General features: G+C 40.3%; 3 protein-coding genes across 6 annotated transcripts; 1 reads left to right on the forward strand and 2 right to left on the reverse strand.

The window, feature by feature from the left end:
- Nucleotides 1–2561: 2561 nt before the first annotated feature.
- Nucleotides 2562–8686, reverse strand: aqp10a (aquaporin 10a). The gene is made up of 6 exons (XM_080896326.1): nt 8547–8686; nt 6817–6943; nt 6301–6438; nt 6100–6218; nt 5804–6021; nt 2562–4196 (listed from the first exon to the last, which is right to left on the reverse strand). The coding sequence occupies exons 1-6, from the start codon at nt 8628–8630 to the stop codon at nt 4031–4033; spliced, it is 852 nt and encodes a 283-aa protein (XP_080752452.1). The 5' UTR covers nt 8631–8686; the 3' UTR covers nt 2562–4030.
- Nucleotides 8687–9857: 1171 nt separating this feature from the next.
- Nucleotides 9858–17721, reverse strand: LOC308405922 (uncharacterized protein). 4 transcript variants are annotated; one of them, XM_080896723.1, is made up of 8 exons: nt 16131–16718; nt 15940–16032; nt 12964–15730; nt 12671–12866; nt 12294–12392; nt 11944–12190; nt 11727–11843; nt 9858–10504 (listed from the first exon to the last, which is right to left on the reverse strand). In XM_080896723.1, exons 3-8 carry the CDS (start codon nt 15384–15386, stop codon nt 10341–10343), a joined length of 3246 nt encoding a protein of 1081 aa, XP_080752849.1. In that variant the 5' UTR covers nt 15387–15730; nt 15940–16032; nt 16131–16718; the 3' UTR covers nt 9858–10340. The 4 variants fall into 4 exon arrangements, with proteins under 4 accessions (XP_080752849.1, XP_080752851.1, XP_080752848.1 ...); XM_080896725.1 differs by lacking the exons at nt 15940–16032; nt 16131–16718 and adding an exon at nt 17625–17721; XM_080896722.1 differs by lacking the exons at nt 15940–16032; nt 16131–16718 and adding an exon at nt 16759–16983.
- A 925-nt stretch (nt 17722–18646) lies between these two features.
- On the forward strand, nt 18647–23843 carry ltap1 (lipid transport auxiliary protein 1). The gene is made up of 7 exons (XM_080895531.1): nt 18647–18927; nt 20869–20970; nt 21050–21158; nt 21270–21323; nt 21419–21585; nt 22614–22672; nt 22785–23843. Exons 1-7 carry the CDS (start codon nt 18865–18867, stop codon nt 22999–23001), a joined length of 771 nt encoding a protein of 256 aa, XP_080751657.1. The 5' UTR covers nt 18647–18864; the 3' UTR covers nt 23002–23843.
- Nucleotides 23844–24086: the final 243 nt, after the last annotated feature.

Raw genomic sequence — 24086 nt, forward strand, 5'->3', positions numbered from 1 at the left:
CCCTGGTTTAAGTAACCTTAAGAGCGAATGCTTTCAGTCTAGTGATGCTCGCCACAGTGGCGGGACTGAGTTTCACTTTGAGTTTGGAAATGTTATTATGACTAATACCGACATACAGGAACTCTACTGCAGAGGTGTGAGGGTGAAACTAGCCGTACCTACTGTACAGGATGAGCCTGGTCACACTGGAGCAGCAATGAGAGCTGAACGCTTCACAAGAAAAGCGAGACTCGCGTCAATATTTGCAGAGGATAAAGAGACTGCATAGCAAATCCTCATGACCATGTTAGAAGAAGAAGATGATGATAGGGAGCAGCTACCCAAAGCTAAGAGAGACCAGCATAGGGATCTTACCTTGGCAACTTTGCGTTATAAACAGGGTTTTGGAGACGTCCTCGCTGCTCCTGTCGCTGAGGTCATGATGAGGTCTGGGGGATGAAGAGGCGACGCTATGTGATATATGATAAAGGCCAGTGAGGTGGGAGGGGGGAGACAGGCACCGTGCAGAGGTAAGGGAGGGTTTGGCTTCAGCTGCCGGAGAGGAGAAGAAGGAGCAGGAGGAGGGGTTGCACCTCCTTCACTTTCTCCTCTCTCTGAACTTCCTGCAATCAGGAAGCCAACATCACACCGGACAACCCATAGGTGTTTTACTTCTGTATTTAATGTGGCAGCACAGTCTTGCGGCATTTCACTCATGCTGTTTGCACGTGCTGACGGCACGCTACCCGTTTTTAACACTTTAAACTTGATAAACAGTCGCTCCTTCCCTCAGCAGCCTGAACACACCTCATCGCCTTTCAAGCGTTTTATTTGGTCTCTGTGTTATATCGCCCTCTACAGGTCTGTCAGCGCCATCTCCTCCAACATCTTTGTAAGCCTCCACTCATTCATACTACCAGGTGTGGGAAGTCGGATTTTCTGATGAATTATTTATAGTGAAGATTTGTGGCTGCTTTGCTACAAGTTGCTCCAACTTATTTTGGAAAACTCTGGTCAACATTACTGAGACTTTGCCTCGGGTTTAATCATTTAAGGGTTCAGCCTAAAAGTGGTGCATTACATTGAAACGTATAACTATTCATTCTGAATTATTCTTGGACACTTTTGAAGTTAACATTGTAATGTGTGCCCGACTCAGTTGAGCTTCACAAAGGCGAAAAGAACAGCATATTCCATTAATATCATTGCAAGGCGTGAAATATTACAGAACAAAGTCTGCAGAGGTGTGAGGCTGTTTGATCCCAGAATCCCTCTCTGCTGATCACAGAACAGCTTTACCCTTTGCCCGAGTCCTCTTTAAATGAGCTTTGGCCCAAAGAACATGCTGGATCACGTTCAGACAGCTTCTTTGCAGTTATTGAGCTGTAACCTGCACTTGTGGACAGGAGGTTGAACTGTGTTCACAGACAGCGATTTTTGGAAGTGTTCCTGAGACCCTGCAGGGATTGTCATGACAAAAAAATATCACACCCAAAAGGGCCTGAAGATTACAGTCATCTAGTACTGAGCTTCACACTGTCACGATCCTGCGTCTCTGACCCAGCGTGTTCAGTTTGAGTTCTTAAGTTATCCCTTTATATGTTGAGTAAATCTGATTATCTTTTGGTTGCCTTTAGTTTATGTTTCACTTAGGTCTTCTGCGTTAGTCTGTCATGTTTCTTGTCTTCTTGTCCATGTTGTGAAATTGTATTGTCATGTCTGCTTTCCATTCTGTTTGCTTTATTTTGAAGGTCTGCATCCTATGTCAGTGTAGCCAGCTTTGCTTCCTTTGTGTTATGTCAGACTAGTGTCAGCTGTTTCCCCATGTGTTTCCACTTCCCCTAATCACTCTTGTGTGTATTTAGTCTTTGTGTTTCTCTTCATTCTTTGTCAGGTTGTTTGTCCTTTGTGCCACATTGTGTTTCATGCTCCAGATTCCAGGTATCTTTGTATCCACATCAGGTTTTATGTTTTGTTTTTAATGTTTTTTTTTTTTTTTAGTTTCCCCAGTTTATTTTTTAGCTTCATCGCCACCTTTTGTTTCGTGTAGTTTTCACCAGCCTTAATAAACGGCTCACTTTCTGTTAACATTCAAGTTTTGTCCACGTTCCTTGATGTCTGCATTTTGGGTCCTCTTCGCAAATTTGTACAGTGTGCTGCCGCATACTGTGACACACTCTCAGGCAGAGGTTTCTCTGGATTTTTTGATATTACAAATAAAAACCTGAAGTGGAGCATTATTCTGAAATTGTTCCACAAATTAATTTTTTTGCAGGTTGGTAAATCTCTGACCAACTTTGCTCCTAAGAAATTCTCCAAGATGCTCTTTTTATATATCACTCAAGTTACTGACCTCTTTCCATTTAAACCAATTAGTTACATGAGGTCGTAAGCATTATTGTGAGTCCACTGAACTAAATTAAAACCAAATTATTTTAAAAGTGACATTTACTTCAAATAAACGCCCGCAAAAACAAACAAACCATCTACTCCGATGAGATCCCGCCCCCCAGAAAAGAAAAAACAAAACAAAAACGACACCCTCCAAAATAAGTTAAAACATCCCACCGCACTGCTGCCAGTAGTCAGTTTAATTCATTCACCTGTGGGTACATACACTGCAAGCAAGTTGGGTCTCAGTCCTGCCAAGAATTAAAGATATGAGTCACCTGTAGCAGATTTAGGGAAAGACAAGTGTCAGAGAAAAAAGTTGATTTGTCTTCACAATTAGCAATCCAAGTTTTTTGTAGTACAACTCAAAAAAGAAAGAAAATTAAAAAGACAAGTCACTTCAATGAGCGCCCCAAAACATGTTTGAAAAAAAAACACTTGAAACGGACGTTAGTTTAATTTTTTAAATCTTAACAAACAACCAAACCCTTAATCTCACCACCCAAATGCCCAAAGACACATGTTAAAAAATAAATAAACACTTGTCATCATTTGATCCAGCTCTAAAAGTCCTTTACTGTAGCACAAACTCACTCATGCCAGAGCGAGTCCATCGTCTCGGAGCTTCCACAGATGAGAGCTGCCTTGCCCTCCTCAGTGTGCTTTCAAGACTTCTCTGCCAATCACACGACAGAGAGCAGCAAACTTCCAGGTGGCACTCATTACAAGATTTACAAATCATTGCACTCTATTCATTTTGCACAGAATCCCAACATGTCTTGGGAGTGAGGGTTGTTTTTAATGCCATCAGCAAAAAACACTGAGGTAGCATAATTAATACACAACAGAACAAAGTGAAATGGAGAAGCAACGCAGACCTTGAAGGTCATGCTTTTTCCTCTAATGTCCTCCTAGATCCCTCAGTAGTTTGAAATGAGAATAATTTGTTCAATTTACATAAAATAATGTATATATATGTTTATTCTCTCTCTCTCTCTCTCTATAGATAGATATCTCCTTTATGAGAGCACAGAAACCTAAAAACACTGAAAAAAACTTATCTACAGTGTCCCTCAAATACTACATGCATCTTTTGACAGACTAATGTATAAAATTCATAATTATCATCAAGGGGAAACAAGACACGGGTTAAACAAAAAAAAACAAAAAAAAAACAAAAACATAAAACAGGGGAATAAAACATAACGGAAAAAAAATAAAAGTAAAACCTTTTCACAAATATTAAGTCATAGCTAAGTATGAATTTTTGGTGTTGTTTTCTATAAAAGTGAAATATTTGCAGGCTGAAATGCCAGAATGTGAATGCGTTAAAACAGCAGAGGGGAGTACAATAGACCAGCCAGTGGACTAAGATGGATTTCACTGTTTAAATCTACACAGTCCTCTATATCTGATTTACAACGAGATGAACATGCTAGCAGTTTTCCCAGCTACAAAGTCAAAAAAGGACACACAGTGATTATTATACTAAACACACATTTCATTGTAAACAAACAGCTTTATCTTATGACTGACACACACCTCTGCTGGCTGTGTTTAAGGAGCAAACAGCTACATCATTTGAAAGAAGATATTCCTTTTTGTTTTTTCTAACAGTAGAAAAGTAGTTTCAGCGTTAAACTTTAAAAATTCACAGCCTTTAACTCATCTCCTTTTTTGCAAGTTTTTCACTGATGGTGGAAATCCTCTCAAGTTGGTCTGGGTCAGGCAGCTGCCAGTCGATAAAGATGAGATACATCAAACTACCGAAAACGCCTCCAACAAGCGGAGCCACCAATGGTACCCAGAACCAGTAGTTGTAACACCTGCAGAACAAAGAGCAGCAGGACATCACGGTTAAAGAGTGCAGATTCATTATTTTTAACAGGTTTTACTTCGATAGAAGAATTTATCACAGTGAAAACCCCCAGAGAGTAGCATATTAAATATTTAAATATCAAACTTCACTCAGAGCTCTTTAGTCTAAGATCAGCAGTTTTTGTTTTGTAGGTCGACACCTTCCATCAAGATCATTTCCATAGAAAACCAGGTCCGATTAATCTGTCTGCAGCCATCAGCAGTGTTGTTCAAGTTACTTGAAAAAGTAATTAGGGATTACTTCTCCAAAAAAGTAATCCCGTTACTTTAATGATTACTTATTTTCAGAATTAATTAGTTACTTTTTAAAAAACATGATAAGGAACCTGAAAAAGTAATAAAGCAATAGGCCTTTCAGCCCAATTCTAGTTTTTTCTGCAGACTCCATCATATAAAATGTAATCAAATGAAAGTCTCTTTATAAAAATTGTTTTAATCTTTTAACTTTATGCACATTGCATCTAGCAAAAAAAAATTATATGCAACAGTCTTTGACTTGAAGAAATTTGTTTAACATTTAAACCTATTTTCTGCATATTCCAACATATAAATAAAACTATTTTTTGTGTTTACACTCACTCTTTCAAAGAGATGCAAGTAAAACATAGCAGAAAATAAATAAAATCAAAGACTACGTCGTCCTGTTGCTCTTAAATCTATTTAAACCTGTTTAGCAGGAGCGGAGCAGGCGGGGGTTTGCCCGGTGGCGTAGCGGTCATGCCAGTGGGAGGATCCGGGGGTTTCTCTGTGAATTTCACATTCCCGTGGCAGCGTGCTAGGGTACTTGCTCAGAAGTTTAGGGAGTTTTTTTCGCTGTAAAAAGAAGTTTTCTTCCCACGCATCATACAGCGTATGCTAATGTTTTTGTCACTTTTTACATAATCAAACTCAAAGTAATGTCAGTGCTTCCACCCTCTATATATTATCCATGGTTGATCATTGATCTGCACACGTCCGTTACCACGAACATCGCACGCGCTTACATCATTGTCATGAGACACTCTCGGAAAAAAAAATAAATCACGGTCTAGTAACGCAGCGTGCTTATGGGAAAGTAACAGTAATCTAATTCCTTTTTTGCAATAGTAATCCCTTCCTTTACTCGTTACTTGAAAGGGTAATCGCGTTACTGCGATCAGTAACAAAAACAATCTGTTATTTCGAATACAGCTGAACAATAAGCTGAAAGGCCTGATAATAATTAATCAAGAAGCTATAAACTCAACTCAGATGAGATGAATTCCTCTTTGTCTATTTAATAAAAGCCTTACATGTTGATCTTGTGTTAAATTTGTGTTTCTCTTGGCCTGTTTTGCTGTTTTTCTGCCCATAGTGTTATAACGCAGCTTTAAGTGTTTAAGACACTGTGCACTGAGCATTTGTGGAACCACACGTCTCAGATGATCATAAGATTATAAAGAGAAAACAGCTTTTTCATGGAAAAACCCTCAGGATAACTCTTCCATTGTCCAACAATCTTTGACATACTTTTGTGAAATTAAGACATAAACAAAGTTTCAATAAAACCAATAACTTAAGCAGATAAGATACTTACGTGAAGACCTCAGTCCCCCAGCCTGCAGCTAGGGTAAAGAGGCGAGGCCCCAGGTCCCGAGCAGGATTTATGGCAGCACCACAGTTAGCCGACATTGAAATGGAGATCCCCAGAACGACAGCTGCCACTACAACAGGAACCAGCTCAGAGGGAGCCGGGGTGTTCCTCTTTTCCTCCAAACCCAGGATACACAACAGCAACATGCCGGTGCCCACTACCTAATGAAATGTCAACTCATTACGTTGGGTACGGGAGCAGCTGCTAAAAGATCCAATCCTGTTAATAATTATACTCACTTGGTCAAAGAAACTTCTGCCCACAGAAAGGTAGTCAGAGGGGTATGTGGCAAATATTGAGGCAGTCTCATTCCTGCCGTACACAGTCAACACTCCTCCACTAAAAGTCATTAAGGCATCTGCGACCGAAACAGAGGTGTTGCAGGAAACAAAACAAACTAATTTTTTTATTTATATGTCACAAAAATTAAAAAGACAAACCATAGTAGACGAGATAGACAACCCCCGACGCCACGAAAGCCCCCACCACCTGGGAGAGGGAATAGGGCACGAGCCTCGACCAGGACACCTTCCCCAAAACACAGAAACTCAGGGTCACCGCTGGGTTCAGATGGGCACCTGCAGGGATGTAGGGTACATATTTGGAGAAGGATACAGGAAGGTGAAAGTTAAAAATGAAGGTAATTAGACACACTGGCAGGTGATCGTGTCTCTGATTATCTGTGTTATCATATAACAGTGGATTGTCATAGGTATGAGCCAAAGCAAACACTTTGCAAAAGAAAGTAGATAATTTATTATTATCTATTATCTTATTTGTAAAGAGCTCTGGTGATAAATTTTGTGTACTCATTTAATAACTGCAATAAAAGTCATAATTACCTGAGGGATTTTAGACTGTGCAGAGCATATTGTAATGAGTTTAAATGTAATACTATGTAAAAAAAAAAAAAAAGGAAATGTTAGTGCCCATTATGGATATCTTTTAATTTTTACCTGAGATGCCCTTGGTGAGATACATGGCTGACATAACTCCCACAGAGAAGGCCATGTTGCCAGATAGAAACTGGCCTTTAGTCTCATTGCTGGTTTTTACTTGTGCAGCAGCAGCACAGCCAAAGAGCTTTGTTGCAGATAAAGAGGACAGAGAAGGTGGAAGGTGCATGAGAAGTCAGAAGTTACTGCAAAACTCAGGTGAACAAAGAAACGAGATTTTCCACAGCTAAAAATCCCGACATCAAAACTAACTTAAATAGACGTAGAGGAAAGCACATGAGCAAATTTCAGTATATCTTTCTTGACTAACTAATTGATAAACAGAGACAAATTTGTTCTTGTTAAAGTGTAATTTAATGCCCTCCTCTTTAGACTTTGTAATGACCCGTGTTATCTGAATGACCATGTAAGGGACAGTATGGCTGTTACATTGTGATCTCACCACAGATGAGAAGATTTATGTAGAAAATTACGTAAGCTGCAAATATAACTTCTTTTTAATATTTTTTTGATCTTTTTCTTCATTTTAATCTTTTTAATATTTGATATACAAGCATAAATTATTGTAATCTGTTCTAACTCCAAGCAAAGTTCCCAATAAAATCTCAGTAGAGATTCTGCAGTCAGGTGAAAACTGTTTTAGACATGTGGCACAATTAAGGGTTTCAATTTCAACTCATATGGATTGTGCTTTCTTTAAATGCATTACATCAATTTATGTATCTAACTTCATACGCCTGCATTTTTCAGATTAGTTCATTTATGTCTTGCAGAGCTGACTTTGATTCCTACAGAAAACAAACATGCTTGAGAGAGATAAGACTGAGAACACCTTATAAATCCCATTCTAGGAAGCAATTTTTTATTTTATTTTTAAGAAAATTACCTTCACCTGGCTTCAGCCTTAGTTTTAGTGATAGATGTAAAGTCATGTGACAAGTTTTCACAAAACAGGTTCTGCAGTACTGTTTAAAACTGAAAGCTCCCAGTCTTTCAGTAGCTTGTGAGCCAGCTTTATCAGCAATAACTTGAAGTAATAATTTTCCATGACTATTAGTCATCAGTTTATGAGTCTCCCACATCATTGTGGAGGATTTTTTCCCCCAGCCTTTAAAATATTGCTTCAGCTCATTGTGGGTATTTTTTTATGCACAGCTCTCTTAAGGTCTCGCAACAGCTTGAGGTCTGCACTTTGACTTGAAATTGCAGCATGTTGATCATTTTGATTTTCAGTCATTCTGCTGTAGATTTGCTGCTGTGCTGGGATCATTGCCCTTTTGCTTGAACTGTTGAGCAGGTGGCCTCACATTTGACTCTAGAATACTTTGGTATACACAGGACCTTGTGATCTACTCAATGACTGTAGGTGTTCAGGTCCTGTGCCTGCAAAATAACCCAAATCATCCGATACAGTGGGAAAAACAATTTTAATCTGATGCTATTATGTAGTTTCATTTTTTTTTCGAGAGCTGTTTGATTCCGTAAACATTCAGTCAATGTGAGGGTATAAAATCAAACTCAAGCTACTTACACGTTTTATGCATAAATTTAGAAAATTAAAAAATAATAAACCTGAAAAATTAAAGGATAATTGTCCAGGGTTTGGGATATGCATATACACATTTCAACTCCTCTTTCTCTAAACTGTTTTCCAGCTTTGATTTTTTTTTTTTTTTTTAAAACCCGTTTGATTGATTTTGAAAATTACAATCCAACTCAAAGTCACTCACCATTAAGACGAAAGTTCCCAAAAATTCGGCCATGCACTCTCGCACGAGGGGACACCTCACCCTCATTGCGCGTAGCTTCAACATAGCCGGAGTGAAATGAAAGGCCTCCACTTATCTCACTCCGCTGAGCACAGTGGCAACTGAGTGCTTCTGTCACTGTATCCCACCGCCCCCCTACCCTCTACCTACTGCTCTCTATTCACAGCTGGACAAACACTACTCGTTTACTCGGTTGTCTCACCTCACGATTGGCCAGCGCAGTGAGCGTGATTGGCCCAGCTAAAGACTGATACATAAACAGACACCATAAAGCCAAGAGATATTACTTAATACAGATACCTGTTGACTACTCGGAAGAAGCCGCCGAGATAGTTTTATGACAAAGTGTGTGTGTGAGAATAGTGTTTTACGCATTTCCCTAACAAAGGAAAGCTCCTCGAGGCTCGACTCTTCGCTTAATTTGGTCGCTGTATTCAGGTTGAATAAAGCTGCCCGCTGTGGCGACTCCACGTGAATAAGGGAGCAGATAAAAGTCGCTTCTGTGCAGGTGTACTGAAGCACTGCTTTAATTTGGCTTTTAACCTTTAGAAATACCATACAAATCAAAAACAAACAAAAAATATAAATATGCTTTGTGCACGAACGTAAAGTAATGAGGAATATTCTTTTGGAGAAGAAAGCTTCGTGTTTACATGCAGCTAAAGCAAGTTTCTAAGTGTGTTGATATACAAGAAAACCAAGTATCGTTAAAGGGAACATTATCAGTTAGCATGAAATGACGGCTAAATATTTTTTATTTATTTATTTGTTTTGAAAAATCGGTCTCCAAAATATGTCAAATGGTTATTTAGCAGGATTGGGAATGGATTGTCAAATCTATTAAATTAGTCTATCACGGATTTCCACAATAAAAGCACAAATTGCTGACGATAGAAGCCCCTCTCATCATCGCTGCGATGCATGTCACTGTAACCTGTGTCACTGAACTCTGGACTCTCAGAAGATTATGTAAGCTAAATATTTGCTGTATTACTGCTGATAATATCCAGAGTGATCAAGGCAGTAACATGGGATGAGGATTTGATACGATATAAAACATATAACTGCCATGAGAGATTATTGTGTTAACTTTTTCTTATCAAATTATCTGAGAAATCTCTCCAAAACAGAAACCTTGACTTTGTGATGGAAGGCTGTAAAAGTCACATAGGGATTAGGTATTATCATGTGTTCACTTTTATTAATGTTTAAAAGGAAAGAAACTTTTAACCCCGATCTAAATGAAGACGAATTACTCCCTCTGCTGGTTGTAATAATAACAAACATCAATTTGTTAGCTTTTATTAAAAACAAATATAAAGTCTCAATGGAAAAGTTATTAACTATTAACAGTATAGTACAACATAGTTTTTCACTTACAGGTACCAAATGATCTGTTTTGAACTGATCAATCTATCTGTTACAAATGTTGGTTGATTTGATGCATGTAGGAGCCACAATTACTCAATGATTCGGCTGATAAAAAGGTTTGCCAGGCCTTGAGGTAGATGTAATCCTGTTAAAAAAGAGCATGTAAGAAAAATATACACCCTTGACCTGGTCTCCAAGCTTATTTTTCTTTTTCTTTAGGATATTATAGTTATTATACTGCCTGTACATAAACGCATTTTTAACTATATCATGTCCAGATTTCAAGTTCTTGCCCACTGAAGGAGATACAGCCTCTCATAGATAGCGTTTATGTTTTTGGTCCATCCCTTTAATCTTACAAGGAGTAAACTGCTTCCTTAATCTTCATGTTTCTGGATGCTTATGGGAGCGACGTAGCACCACATCCACAGGCCCAGGAGGAAGTGCTCTGATCAAAGTCCAGGCTTCTAAGCGCCTCATCCCCACCACGCTTGTCCCTTGGACTTCTAGGACCTCATCACCGGGATATACCATGTCAACAGGACCTCCTGAGGGTGGAAAGAGGGAAAACAAGTAATCAATAATGGTTTCTCTGAATGGGAACATTCTCCCTCCCATCATCCCCAACCAGGCAGATATCTGCCTCTCCCTGACACCTGTTCTGCTGGAGGTTTCTTCCTGTTAAAAGGAAGTTTTTCTTTCCGGCTGTCCCCAAGTACTTGCTCATAGAAGGTTGTCTGCTATCTGTTTCTCTGTATTATTGTAAAATGTTTAACTTACAATGTATAACAAGGATCTTAAGATGAGTGTTATTGTGATTTGGCCGTATATAAATAAAAACGAATTGAATTAAATAAATAGCCGAAAATCTACATTAATGTCAAATTTTAACTTTATGCTGCCATAAAAGTTCATATAGTAAACATATAATATTTAGGACTGAATCTTAGATGGTTCTTTATGATGCTGTTTTCTTTAGTTATGAAGAAATAATGCTCCACATCAGATCACCAAGAGTGACTCAAGACTCAAGTGGCTCAAGAGTTGGGTGTTCGCCTTGTAATCGGAAGGTTGCCGGTTTGAGCCCGGCTTGGACAGTCTCGGTCGTTGTGTCCTTGGGCAAGACACTTCACCCATTGTAGGTGGTCAGAGGGCCCGGCGGCGCCAGTGTCCGGCAGCCTCGCCTCTGTCAGTGCGCCCCAGGGCAGCTGTGGCTACAATGTAGCTTGCCATCACCAGTGTGTGAATGGGTGAATGACTGGATGTGTAAAGCGCTTTAGGGTCCTTAGGGACTAGTAAAGCGCTATATAAATACAGGCCATTTACTGTATAATTTTAAGGTATTTCTGTATTGTTTTCATTTGTTGTATTTATTCTACAACTCATGTCAAGAGGAAATACTGCATTTCTTACACTAATGTAAAAATAAAATATTATTTTGACTTTAAATACAAAATACATGACAATTCAGTAAATGAGTTAGTTAATTCTAATATGAACAGCCAAAGTTTTAACAGTCAAATTGTGTAACAATATAACCCTATATATGGTCATGCTCTATTGCGAGTGCTTTTCTTCTGCTGGAGTTGGACCTTCTCCCTCCTGTCACAAGGCAAGAGATGGGGTAGACCCTGCACAGGTTGCCAGTCAGTCTAACACACAGTGATAACTATCATTACCTATGATCAATTTTTGAAGGCCAATAACCCTAACATGCATGACTTGGGGCAGAGTTTCATGCATGACTTTGGGCAGAAGTTTGGTTTTTACCTTGGAAGATTTTCTGGACGGTGAGTGGTCTGTTCCCCAGACTTGAGCCTTCACCTCCCTCCAGACTGAAGCCCAGATCCCGGCTGTTTTTCTGCAGTTGCACAGACACTGTTTGACCTAAGAGGAGGGGAAAACACAAATAAAGTATCTCATTTTCAGTTCAAGATTAGGAACGTCATTATCAGATCTTTGTTAGAGCATTACCTCTAATACTGACCTGTCTCATACTGTTCCGGTGTTTGTCCCCGACTATTTCCCTCTTCTCCTTTCTTAGAGCTGTCTATGATGTCCCCCCTCCTCACCACCACAACTACCATATCCTTTGCCTTTGCCCTTCTTAAAACCCTCAAGGCTTCCCAGTGGGCACTCCCAGATAGTGCTGTGCCATTGATGGATAAAACCTGGTCACCTTCCCTTATAGAGCCTTGCTTGGCTGCAACACCTGAGTGAAATACTTTGTGAACCTGAGCAGAGGACAAAAGAAAAGACGAAGAAAAAAACATAAAAATACTGCAGACACACATTTGAATATTTGCCAAGTCGAAGCAGGAAGTAGAATTTTCTCACAGTGATGGGCTTGTTTTGGTCCACGCCTCCTGCCAAACTGAAGCCTAGTCCAACTCCCACATCTTTATGGAGAACCACTACCTGCACATCATCATAGTCCTGAGGGAAACAAAAGGATGTCAAAATACACAAAATGTTCAGGTGCTCAGAGTTGAACATTTTTTGTCCTTTTTTAAACTCAATTCAGTCGGTACATGACCTGGTCAGCTGCAACAGCTGTAGCAATATTAACATTACATGTAAAGTGCCTAGGGAAAGCCTTATCTAGATGGAGGTTACTGGACCAGTGAACTGACCACCGCAACCACAGCCGCAAAAATATCAAACAACTGATCATTAAAACCATTCGAAAGGTTTTAACTTCATGCTGTTTTTACCTGCAGGGCATCGTCCCCCAGGTTCCTCACTTCCTCTACAAGCTTGTCGAGCTCCTCAGCGGGCATCACAGACACACAGGAAAACGCTGACATATCTGAGCTCATTGAAGCGGTACGCCGGTTTGTTGACTGCCAGTCATCGCTGTCATTCTCTGAATCGTAGTCAGCTCCAGCAAAGTTACACAGGTCCGAAAGACTACAAGAAGGAAAATAAAATGTTTTAGGGGTAAAACTAATTATCTGCTTCAATGAGCAACTCCATTAAACCAGAAATAAACAAGCACGGTACGCACGTGACAGAGAAGCTCCTGCGATCTGACTGACTCATATTGCTGGTGATGGTAACTGAGGACTCCCCTGAGTCTGAATCATAGTTTGAATCATCATCTTTTTGGGTGCTTTCATCATCATCAACATCCTCATCATCACTAAAGACTTTCAAATCTGGGTTCAAACCAGCTATCCAAGCATTCAGGTCCAATAACCGTTTCTTGCCTTTCTGGGGTGTTGTTTGGATGTCTGGGGAGATGACATCTTGAAGGTTGTTGTTAGAAGATGTGGGAAGGGCACGAGGAGAAGAGTCTGGATCTTTTGCTGGACATGTGAAGACGGGAGGGCTTTTGTTGTCACTGTCGGCAGTGGGAGTGACATCCCCCAGCTGTGCCACAGGTGAAGTAGTCAGTAAATAGCTAGGGCTGTTTGTTGGAGTCTGTTCATCATCACTAACTGGTGAAGTAATATCAGAGTGTGACCTTTCCTTGTGTGAAGGGTCACAGGGTGGTAGTGGGGTTGGTGTACTGCTGCCTGTCACGTCTCTCTCACTTGCCTCTTCAGGGCTTGAGGCTTTGGAGAAATCTATCTCATCTGTGCCAAGCTTTCCACTTACAGCTCTGTCACTTTCGTGAGGCATTTCTTGGGTAGTCTTGAGTCTGGAAAATTTTAAATCGTCAGTAGAGTCTATTTTTCTTTTCTGATCCAAGTCATTTAGTCCTGTCTGTTCCTTCTTTATTCTTAGTCCAATTTCATCCACTGATAAATTTCTGTCAGGCCAAACCTTGTTTACTGTTCCCATCATTTTGTCTTCACTTTTATCTTGTGCCTCCCCTTCTTCTTGGAGTCCTGCCCACTTTTTCCTTAGCTCATTTATTTCCTTTGCAGACCCGCTCTTCTTCACTCCTTCATGTCCCCTGCTGGCTTGTGCTGGTACAGAAAAGGTACGTCTGGGTATTTGGACTTGGCCTTTTGCAAAACTCTGAGTTCGCTGTGTCAGAGCCTCAAACTGGTTGATCTTCTTTCTAACACTGGCTGCTGAGGAGACAGACAGAGCCTTCTTTCTCTCTGCTGTTTTCACATTGGTTTTCTGTGGATTCGTCTCAAATACATCCTCATAAGCATTGCCACCCTTCAATTCCGTTATTTGATCTGGTCCATCAACACTTCTAGTCGTGTCTCTCAACATCCCACTTATTACATTAGTTTTTCTGTTTTCCTCTCCGTTGTTTGCAGAGCTATCGTCTTTGCTTTTGTCTCTGAATTCAGATGACTCTCTGAAAGAATCTGGTGTCTCTTCTAACAAAGTTTTTGGCTGTGCGTTTGCCCTTGCAGATCTAATCTGTGCAGCTATACTGGACCTACTCCTGGCTCTATCCAGGGACCTTGTACCTGTTTCCATAAAACCCTTGCCCCAATTAACTCCACTTTCCTCTGAATACCTTCCCTGCATCCACCCTCCTGGTGAGCTATCTCTTATGCTTGCCCCAGATGAAAATGAAGTCTCAAACCCTGAGGCATTGGCATCTTTTTGTGTCCAGAGTGAAAGTCCACTTTTCACTGCACTATTGCTGTCCTTCGAGAAGAAACTCATAGGGAAGGTGCCCCCTGCTGTCTTCTCATGAGGCTTTTGCTGCTGTGAAATGAGGGATTCTGTTGATGATTCAGAGTTATTAGAGGAATCCCTATTTTTGTAGTCATCCGTTTTACCAAAACCAGTAGGTCCAAAGAGTTTCTCTATCCGCTCCATTATACTTTGGCCACTTTTGGGCCCCAATGAAGCAGATGTCTCTGTGTAACTATAGTTAGATCCAGACAGGGATCTTAACCTGGTAGGGAGAGTCTTACCCCTACTGCCCCTTTCCAAAAGCTCGCTTCTCTCTTGAAGATTACTTACACCTACAGAATTAAAGGCCGGTAGTGATGAAATCCTGTCCATGACGCTGCCTTCAATTTGTGTCCTCCTTCCCTCCAAAGCTCCAGCATATTTACTGGTGTCCCCCTTATTGTTGTTGGACAGCTGAGAAAAGTCAGCTATGGTATTGGGATCAGGTTTTCTAGCGCCTGTTTTGAAATCTAAACTCTTACTTCTGCTTGTAAGGTTGGATCCCCTCCACGCCGATCTTCCCTGGCTTTCAAATGCAGGGTTTTCTCTTCTGTCAGTGCCAAACTCTGGGATCGTTCTGTTTGTGCTGACACTGCTGCCACTCCTAGTCCTGGTTTCACATCCAGTGACTGTGTCGTCATCCTTATTTGTACCGTTTGTGTTGGTGTGTTTCCTATATCGTTCTCTTTCTGCAACTTCTCCTATGCTCTCCCGTTTCCTGACACCTGAGCTGCGAGAGAGACTGTATGTGGGAGAGTTAGCTGAGCGGACGGTGAATTTCACCCCTGTCCTCTGCTTGCCATACTCATTCTGTGAAGCGGGCAGCAGAGACGAGTCCATTGTCTGAGAGTAAACAAAGTTAATGACCTCCTGTCAAATGCCAGATCCCAAAAAAAGAGCGGAAGAGTGAACTAGATATTTTCTGGGAGTCCAAGCGACTGTCTTTTAGATTGCACTCTGGAAGCGGTTCATCTAGGAGGCTCGCGTTTTGGGCGTGTAAAAAACAAATAGTGTCACAGTTACAATCCTCTCATTAGATTCTTCCACAGACAGACATCCTCAGTGCAGTAGTTTGATATTCCTAATTGTGCTCTGGAAGTGGTGACTCCACTGGCTCTTCTTCTTGTTTTGACCACAGGAGACTCCAGTTCCCCAACTCGACCTCACTGAACAGCTCCCATTGCCTGCCAAGCATAAAAATGCACAAAATTTTATTCTCAGAATGGATTGGACTGGAATGTAGAGATGTGGATTGTGGTCACTTTGGCCACTTGGAATGGTCAACAATATCTCACAGTGTTAGAGGACAGGAAACATAAAATGTGGAGACTGATTCGGGTAGAAAGCATTAACAAATGTTAAGAAATTAGATCAAAACTAAACAACAACTCACTTAAAAACCTCTGCCACCAAGCTCACTTTGCAACATGTTCTTGCTGTCCTCTCCCTGACTCACCGAACAGTATGACTCAGATAGTGTTCTCTGCTGTACACACGTATGAGACACCATGTTTACATAGGCAACATACTTGAAGTTACCTGTCAGCATCAGCTAAACCTGAACCAAAAACTGGTAAAACTCACCTAACAGCAATCCACTCAGCAAAAGCAATGTATCAAGTGCCAATCTCTGCAGCACGTATCAGTCTCGTGGTCAAAGAGAGACAGCAGCTTGTTCAAATCAAACGGTCATAAGAGCACAGATTTACTTTGATTTAAATACAGCCTGCAGATAACATCACTGAGGGGTAATGACTCATCATGGTTATCTGTGTGTACAGCCAATGAAAACAATGATAACCATCTTTAATCGCTAATCAAGTCTGAATGAAGATCTAATCATTTATAATGTCATTAAGGATAAATTCTGCAAGCTGATGGTTTCCTGTAATTATATATCATAAGAGTAGATTTACAGTATGCAGTGCTTTGTTTAGTTTAGGCTAAAGCATGGCACTTCCAGACAGTCACTGGAGGTGCTTTCCAGTGCAGATGAGCCTGAGAGTCAGTTTACAGAAACACCTGTTATATTTTGCCCCATCTGCGTAAGCAGGGCAACACATAGTCATTCACTTTAAACTCCCCTTTGAATCGCAAGAAGGAAACAATTGCACCCTCACATCAAATGAAAATACACACATTTACTCAATTACACAGTTACAAATTAGCCAACTAAAAGTCCGCTCCTATATTCACAAAAAAGGTATCTTACCTCCTTTAAGTGTGTTTTCTGTACTCGTCCTGGGTCATTGTGTTAACTCGGATTCGTAATGAAGACATTGCCATGTAATGACATCAGCTCCTCGCTCCTGACTGCCCTTCTCTCACTCTTTGTCTGCTTCTCTTTACATCAGCTTTGCATGATAGAGTGTGTACAGTGACGCAAACCTGCCACACTGGTTTGTCCTCTCTCCTTTTCTTCCTCCCTGTGTCTCTCTGTCTTTCTCTCTCCTCCCCCTCCTATTGTTGTTCTCTCCCTCTTTTCCTTACTCTCACAGGGTAACATTCCTGACTGAGGTTCAATGTGTCACCCTTCAAACGCCTCGATAGGGAATGCACACACACACGTTTACCCACGTTTAAACACACACCCCACTAATCATTTGATATGAACATCTTTTATAGCTTCAGGGAGATAAGATACAATTTCGATATTGTGTGAAACGGTACAAGCATGACATTTCCTAAAACAAGTCCCGTAATGTCACCCCACCTCAGGCAAACCCGGGTCCAATCATCTGGGCTGAGTATCAAAATACATAATAACAGAGCACCTTTAATTGGGTCCAGAGATTACAAAGAGCCAGGAATACTAGCAGGGATAAATATTGCCATAAGAACACATCTCATATGTCATCTGTTCAACAAAACAGAGCTTCACTCCACACACACACACTTGGTGAGAGTCAGTGGGTTTGTAATGCTGACTAAAGGGAAAAATATCTGCGATTGCTGATCATTTTTGTTCTCACTGAACAAGCTGTTTGTGGGAACAAAAAGCCTTTTTATTACAAATTTTAAAACAAAGGGAAGCACACATAAATGGATAAAATAATTTTTAAAAATGCAGCTACTTACAGTTTTGTTTTTCATGAAGAGGCTATCTACTTACTGCCGCCTTTTTGCATGCACCTGTGACTGTTACTTGTCTTCCGTTGAGACAGAGGAAACTGTGGTTACCACGCTAGCTTGCTGCACAACTAAATAAGAGAAGTCTTGATGTTTATGTGTGCCTGCTGAAATAAATAACTTACATACACAGACCCTGGGATAAGAATTAGGACCATAATGATCCAATCAATTACCAGCCTTCCGGACAGAGGGCTGGTAGTTTGCATAGTGCCTCTCAGGACAAAGATAAGTGTGTGAGTAGGGGTAAATAGCCCCATGCAACTCCACAGACACCCACCCTTGTTCCAGACAGAAGAATAGCACCCACTGTCTCTGCAGGATGGATGCAAATAACAGTTCAGCTCACACAGGCACACACTAGTGCTTGAAATTCATTCTTTAGGGTGTAGGACTGACAGACTGTGTGTTGCAGAAGCATTGTGGGAAAGGACAGTGTATTTTAAGTAGGGCATATGACGTTTAGAGTCAGGGAAGATAGAAATGTAATATGAAGAAGGAGAAAAATCTAGAAGCTGAAAGCTGGAGATGGAGATGACTTGAATTGACAAAGCATTTCAGTTTTTATTTTTATTTTTATGATTTGTCTGATATTGAGTTCCTTTCAAAAGAGTAAATTTTAGTGAAGAAATAATGAAGGTAACAAAGAAGAGGGTATTTTTTCAAACAGGAGAGGACAGAGAAAAAGGGGAGAAGATGAAAATAAAGACTTTAAATATCCAGTCTTATAAGTTTTTGTTTTTGAGGAAGAAAAATAGAAACACATTGCTGAACCTCCTTTATTATAAAACAAGAACTTGGGCGGTTTTTTCTCCTATTTACATGTGTGAAGCAATGACTCTGTTATACGGTCATTGCAGTAAAGTAGCATCCGTAAATATATAGTTAAAATAAATAAATACATGCACACAGGGGCAGCGTCAGACCTGACGTCACCCCTGTCCGTACCGGTCACGTGACTACCGCGGAAGTCAACAAATCAGGCAGCGAAATGTAGCAACAAGCACTTTAGTCCGCTCAACTTCCCCGTTTTTGTCTTTTGTTCCTTTAATGTTGGCTGCTTGCGGTTTGAAAACGCCTTCTTAAATGAGACACGTACCGGGCACAGGACGCACTTTGAATCGACATTTATCCAGTTAGTTCAGTTAAAATAACAACAAAGTAAAAAGAAAACCGGCAGATCTTCAAAATGTTTAACGACTCGCTTCCTTCGAGAATTAACGTGGTGCTTGTGATGGCCTATGGCAGTCTGGTGAGTTTGTTTAACGTTGTTTGTGCTGGTTTAATCCAAACCGAAACAATGAACACAGTCCCGGGTTACAGAGGTAATCGCGATGCTTGGACAGGTGCCTCATTCCTCATCAGAGGCTTGTAGTGGTTGATACTTTATCCAAAGACTCATTTCTACTTGATAATCTGCTATTAAACGCAAATAAAGCTGTTATTACAAGTTTGAACACCTGGATCCCTCAACTATGGTGTACTCCACTGAAAGGTACTAATAGTGTGTAAAATCTGTTTAATAAATATCACTGCAGCCCAATTTCTCCTCTGGTGCCTGTAGTTGGGCGATTAATCATAATAACATTCATAATTATTGTAATGTTTACAAAATGTCGACACTACACTGTGTGATTTAAGGATTTAGAGTGATGAATGACAACATTTACCCTTTGGAGGTGTCACAACCTGGCTCAGGGACTGTGGCAAAGAAATGAAGACAACAAAAAACAAACAAAACAATTTATTTATAAAACCACAATTAACCAATGGAGCATACTGCAGGGCCCAGGCATGACTCATGTTGATGGAATTTAATTTATATAGCATGTTTAAGTTAAACATAAAAACATATGTCGGTTTAAGATGTCTTAAGGCAGTGAAAACAGCAAAATAAACGTTTACAATGAAGTAAAATACAAGTTAATGTACATGTGCATGCACACACTCACACACACAACAGACACAAAAAGATTTTGTGTCTGTTGTTGACTGTATGCACGGATGTCATTCACCTCAGATCAGCAGGCAGCTTGTTCCAAAGAACAGCGTGGTAGTAACTGAAAGTACCCTCATGTTCTCAGCACACTTAGATCTAATTCTGGGGACATTTAAAAGATATGCACCTGATGACCTGAGAGGTCTTTTTTTTTTTAACCGATTTTATTTGAAAAGGCACCATGTACAATATTAACATACATGTTACCATGTGATGCATTGTTCCAGAAATATCTTAAAGCTAATCTGCATCAGCTGTCCCTTCAGTGGTTTAGTGACTGTTTCCCAAGCTTGTTTCTAACATATAGTTTAACATATGACAAAGAATCATGGCATGCATGAAGGTCTTACCAGCTTCTACTGAGAGGCAGACTCTAATGTCCCTCAGGCTTTATCAGATTATATGTAATAGTTTTGATCAATTGCTTTATATTAGACTTAAAACTGAAATTTAAATCATACCCAGATATTCAAACTCACTCACAATTTCAATCTTCTAACCCTTAGTGAAAGTTTCTGGTCTGAAAAGACCTTCCTTTATTCTTACTTGTATTAAGAGTAAGACAGGACTTGTCAAACCCCTCCATGAGCATTGCAATTGTCAATTTACTCGCCAAAAGCTTTGCAGTTTTTGCATGTGTATATGTGACAGTATCATCTGCATACATTTGCATATTACTGACATGAGCCACTTGTAGAAGGTCACTGATGTAGAGGTTAAGATAAAAACCAGTACAAACCATATCCACGCTGCAGACTGTGTCATTATTGTCCTCTTCAAACACATGAAATGAAATCACCTGATTGCAGCACAAGTGCAAGTGGAACCGGTAAGAGGGAGTGATAGGCAGGCAGACTAACAATTTCAAGGAGTTGGACTACTGGGTCATTAATCGAGAACGGGTTATTGTAGAAAACTGGTTCTTGATATTGATATTCTCGATATTGGTCCAAACCAAATATTTCGGTCTCATTTCTGTTTAGTTCTAAAGAATATGCTGCCATTTACCCTCATTTTAGCCGCTACACAACAAAACAATGAAACAAAGACACATTTAACCCTAGGACTTGCATTTATTTACACTATATGGACAAAAAAACAGTGCCACCTACAGGAGCTGCTTGGCCATGGAAATAATGTTTTTAAAAAAAAAGGGAAACTCAGACATCCATCTAGCATTTAACTTTCTTTCAGATTTTTGTCTTGCTGTTCATCTTTGTCAAAAGACAAATTATGCGACTTGCCATGAAGTCTCGAAGAGGACCACATGTACTCCTTGGCCACAACGCACCAAAGGTTAAACGCACACTATTATAATGCAAGTGTGTTCTGATGTTTTTTGTGTTTGTGCTGAAGAATTGTGTCTTTGTTCCAGGAGCTGAGACAAGAAATTGATGCCAAGCTGAACCTGGTCCAGAAAATCCACTTTGAGCCTCGTCTGCTGTCTCCAGATGATGACCGGTTAATGCAGAGAGAACAGTCTGGTAAGAGGAGCAAACAAACACACACATAACACGCACCACTCCTGAAGCTATTCATATAAATAGTTTCCATGCCCGTGCACTAAGTAGTCTGTGTGTGTGCACATGTTCCAGGTTCCTGTGACTATTTGTATAGAATGAAAGCACTTGATGCCATCAGAGATGCCGGTAAGCTTTTCTGTTACAGTTTGTTTTGTTTTGCCATGAATCCAGATTAAATCCTCCTGACTGCTACAGCAACATCTTCAACTGTTTGTCATTAGATTTTCCTTTTCGTGAACTTGGAGGAACGTCCACCGCTGTTACTGGAAAAAGATTTCGGACCTGGCTTCTGCAGCTACGAAATTCCCACTGCATATTCAGAGAAAACCAGAGCTCTGTCATCGACACGGTGCTAGATGGCTACAATAAAGCTCGTCATGGGGCAGAGGTCAGCATTTTCTCAGACGGTCCACAGCTCAGTCCTCTCTTATTTACTCACTGACTCAAGTACCAGGTTGGACCCCCTTTGTCTTCAGAACTGCATCATTAGTTCTTTATGGCTCAGATTCAACAAGGTGCTGGAAACATTCCTCAGAGACTTTGGTCCAGTTTGACACAATAGCATCACAGAGTTGCTGCAGATTTGTTGGCTGCACATCTGTTACAGCACGTTCTAACCCTGCTATTCAAATGTCACAGGACAAACAGAGACTTAGCAGACCAGGCAACATTTCATGTTCTGTTTTCCGATATTAATGAGCATGTGGGAGTTGTAGTCTCAGTTTCCTATTCTTAGCTGACAGCAGGGAGACCCAATCCGGTTTTCTGCTTGACAGTTCAACGTGTTTTGCTTTCAGAGATGCTTCTCTGCATACTTTGGCTTGTAACAACAGCTTATTTGAGTTCTCCTCTGACATAATTTGCTCAGAGAACTGCCGCTCTCTAGATATTTTCTCTTTTTCAGACGATTCTCTGTAAAACCTACAGATAGTCATGTGGGTACATAATTAGAGTTTCTGCCATGTAATTTGATGATGAGAGTTGTGTTGACATGTAGCTGAATGGATGTACCCAATAAACTGCCTGGTGAGTGTATATCATCATCATCATCATCATCATCATCATCATCATCATCATCATCATCATCATCATCATCACATGAACAAACAGTTCCATATTGACCTTCCAGTGGGCTCCCAGTTTGTGTTGTAGTTCCGATGCACTTGATGTCATTTTGTTTGCTAATTCTTGTGCTTTTTCTGAAATAAAAAATGTATGGGGTCTTTAATAGTAGTGCTTTTTGTAACATACTGTGTAGCCCAAGGTATAAAGCTATATTATCCATATGATTTAAGTTTTCTCCGTATTGCCCAGCACGGCAGTAAAAATTTGACAAATCTTTAGGGCACTTAAAGATTTTATTCTGGTTTCAGTAACAAATCACTGATCTTGATGTTTTCCTGCTTTTATCTTCAGGCTTTTGGTGAAGCAGAATTCTTGAAGTACCAGGAAGCCCTAACAAAACTGGCCTCCATGTAAGAAAACACAGCCAATCCTCACGCTGCTCCCTTACAGCTTTTCCTTTAATCCCAGCATGGAATGTTAATAAGGCAGCGGGAACAATTGGTTCTCCTTGTATTGTTTCAGAGTGAAGTCTCAGAGCAGCAGCACTTTAAATCAGCACCATCAGTCTGCAGCCAGAGACCTGACCGGCACCACAGAACCTGCAAGCACCTCCTCTCCCTCTCCGACCCAACCCACCTACCTCTCATCTACAATGCAGCAGCGCAGCAAGAGGTCCAGACACTTCCTGGAGCTGAAGAACTTCAAAGACAACTACAACACTTTAGACAGTACACTCTGAAAATGAGCCCGTCCAACAGAAAGTCAAGGACAAGGCAGCGCTGCCAGTGATTACGGAGCCTGAAGTCTCAGAGTGAAAAGACAAAAACACTGCCTTCATACTCTAACATGTATTGCCTTGTTTACACTGTAGTGCATATCAGATTACTGTTACAGTGCCCTTTACCTAAGTGTAGCTTATGCATATTATTGCATGTATGCGTGCTATATGCGTGGGTAGAATGACTCTAACCGACTATAGTAAGTAGGTTTGATTTGACCAAAACAAATCCAGAGCTATTAGGCTATGCAACAGCATAAGACAATCAGTATTTATTGCACAATGTAAACACCTATGCAGACTTGCTGAAAATAACCAACTGTTTTAAAATGTTAATAGTTACATTTTCAGAGAAAACAAGCATTAATTGTTGCTTAGTGAGAAAGAAATCTGCTGTTGATGTCACTTATGTTTACACGTACATCTTTGCTGTCTTTTGTTGCAGTGAATTTGACAACTTGTTTTGTTGATTTGTTTTTTTTAAGTCTTGATCATTTTTTTTACAGAAGCCATAGTGCTACTTGTTTTCAGGAACTGTGATTAATAAGTGCATTTTTAAAAAAATCAGTTATCTCAGTGCAATGTGAATTAACAGTATTTCAGTGTATTGATGTATTTTAAATGTGGGGTATTGCATTATGGGAACTCTGTTCCTTGACTCTTAATGGTATACTGATATGAGAGCTGCGTTTCATTTTCATCTGCTTTTATGGTTTCCCAGGGAGGCATTTTAATGCCTGAATAATTTATTTTATGTGGTGCCTACTATACAATTTACCATCCAAATAAAACTGTGACATACAGTTGATTCTTGAGTCATTGGGAATTTTCTTTGACAAGAAAAACTGCAAAATCAAACTTGCAAACCTACCCACTGTGGCGACCCCTTGTGGCAAAGAGGGCAGCTGAAACTAGCTGTATTAGGCACACCGTGATAGTACTGTGTTAGACCCTCTTTCCCCTTCTGCTGCCTTTAAAGTCTTCGTGGCATAAATTCCACAAGGTGCTGGCGTCCATATTGACATGATAGTATCACACAATTGCTG

This window comes from Rhamphochromis sp. 'chilingali' (genome assembly GCF_963969265.1).
Source record: "Rhamphochromis sp. 'chilingali' genome assembly, chromosome: 11".
NCBI lineage: Eukaryota > Metazoa > Chordata > Actinopteri > Cichliformes > Cichlidae > Rhamphochromis > Rhamphochromis sp. 'chilingali'.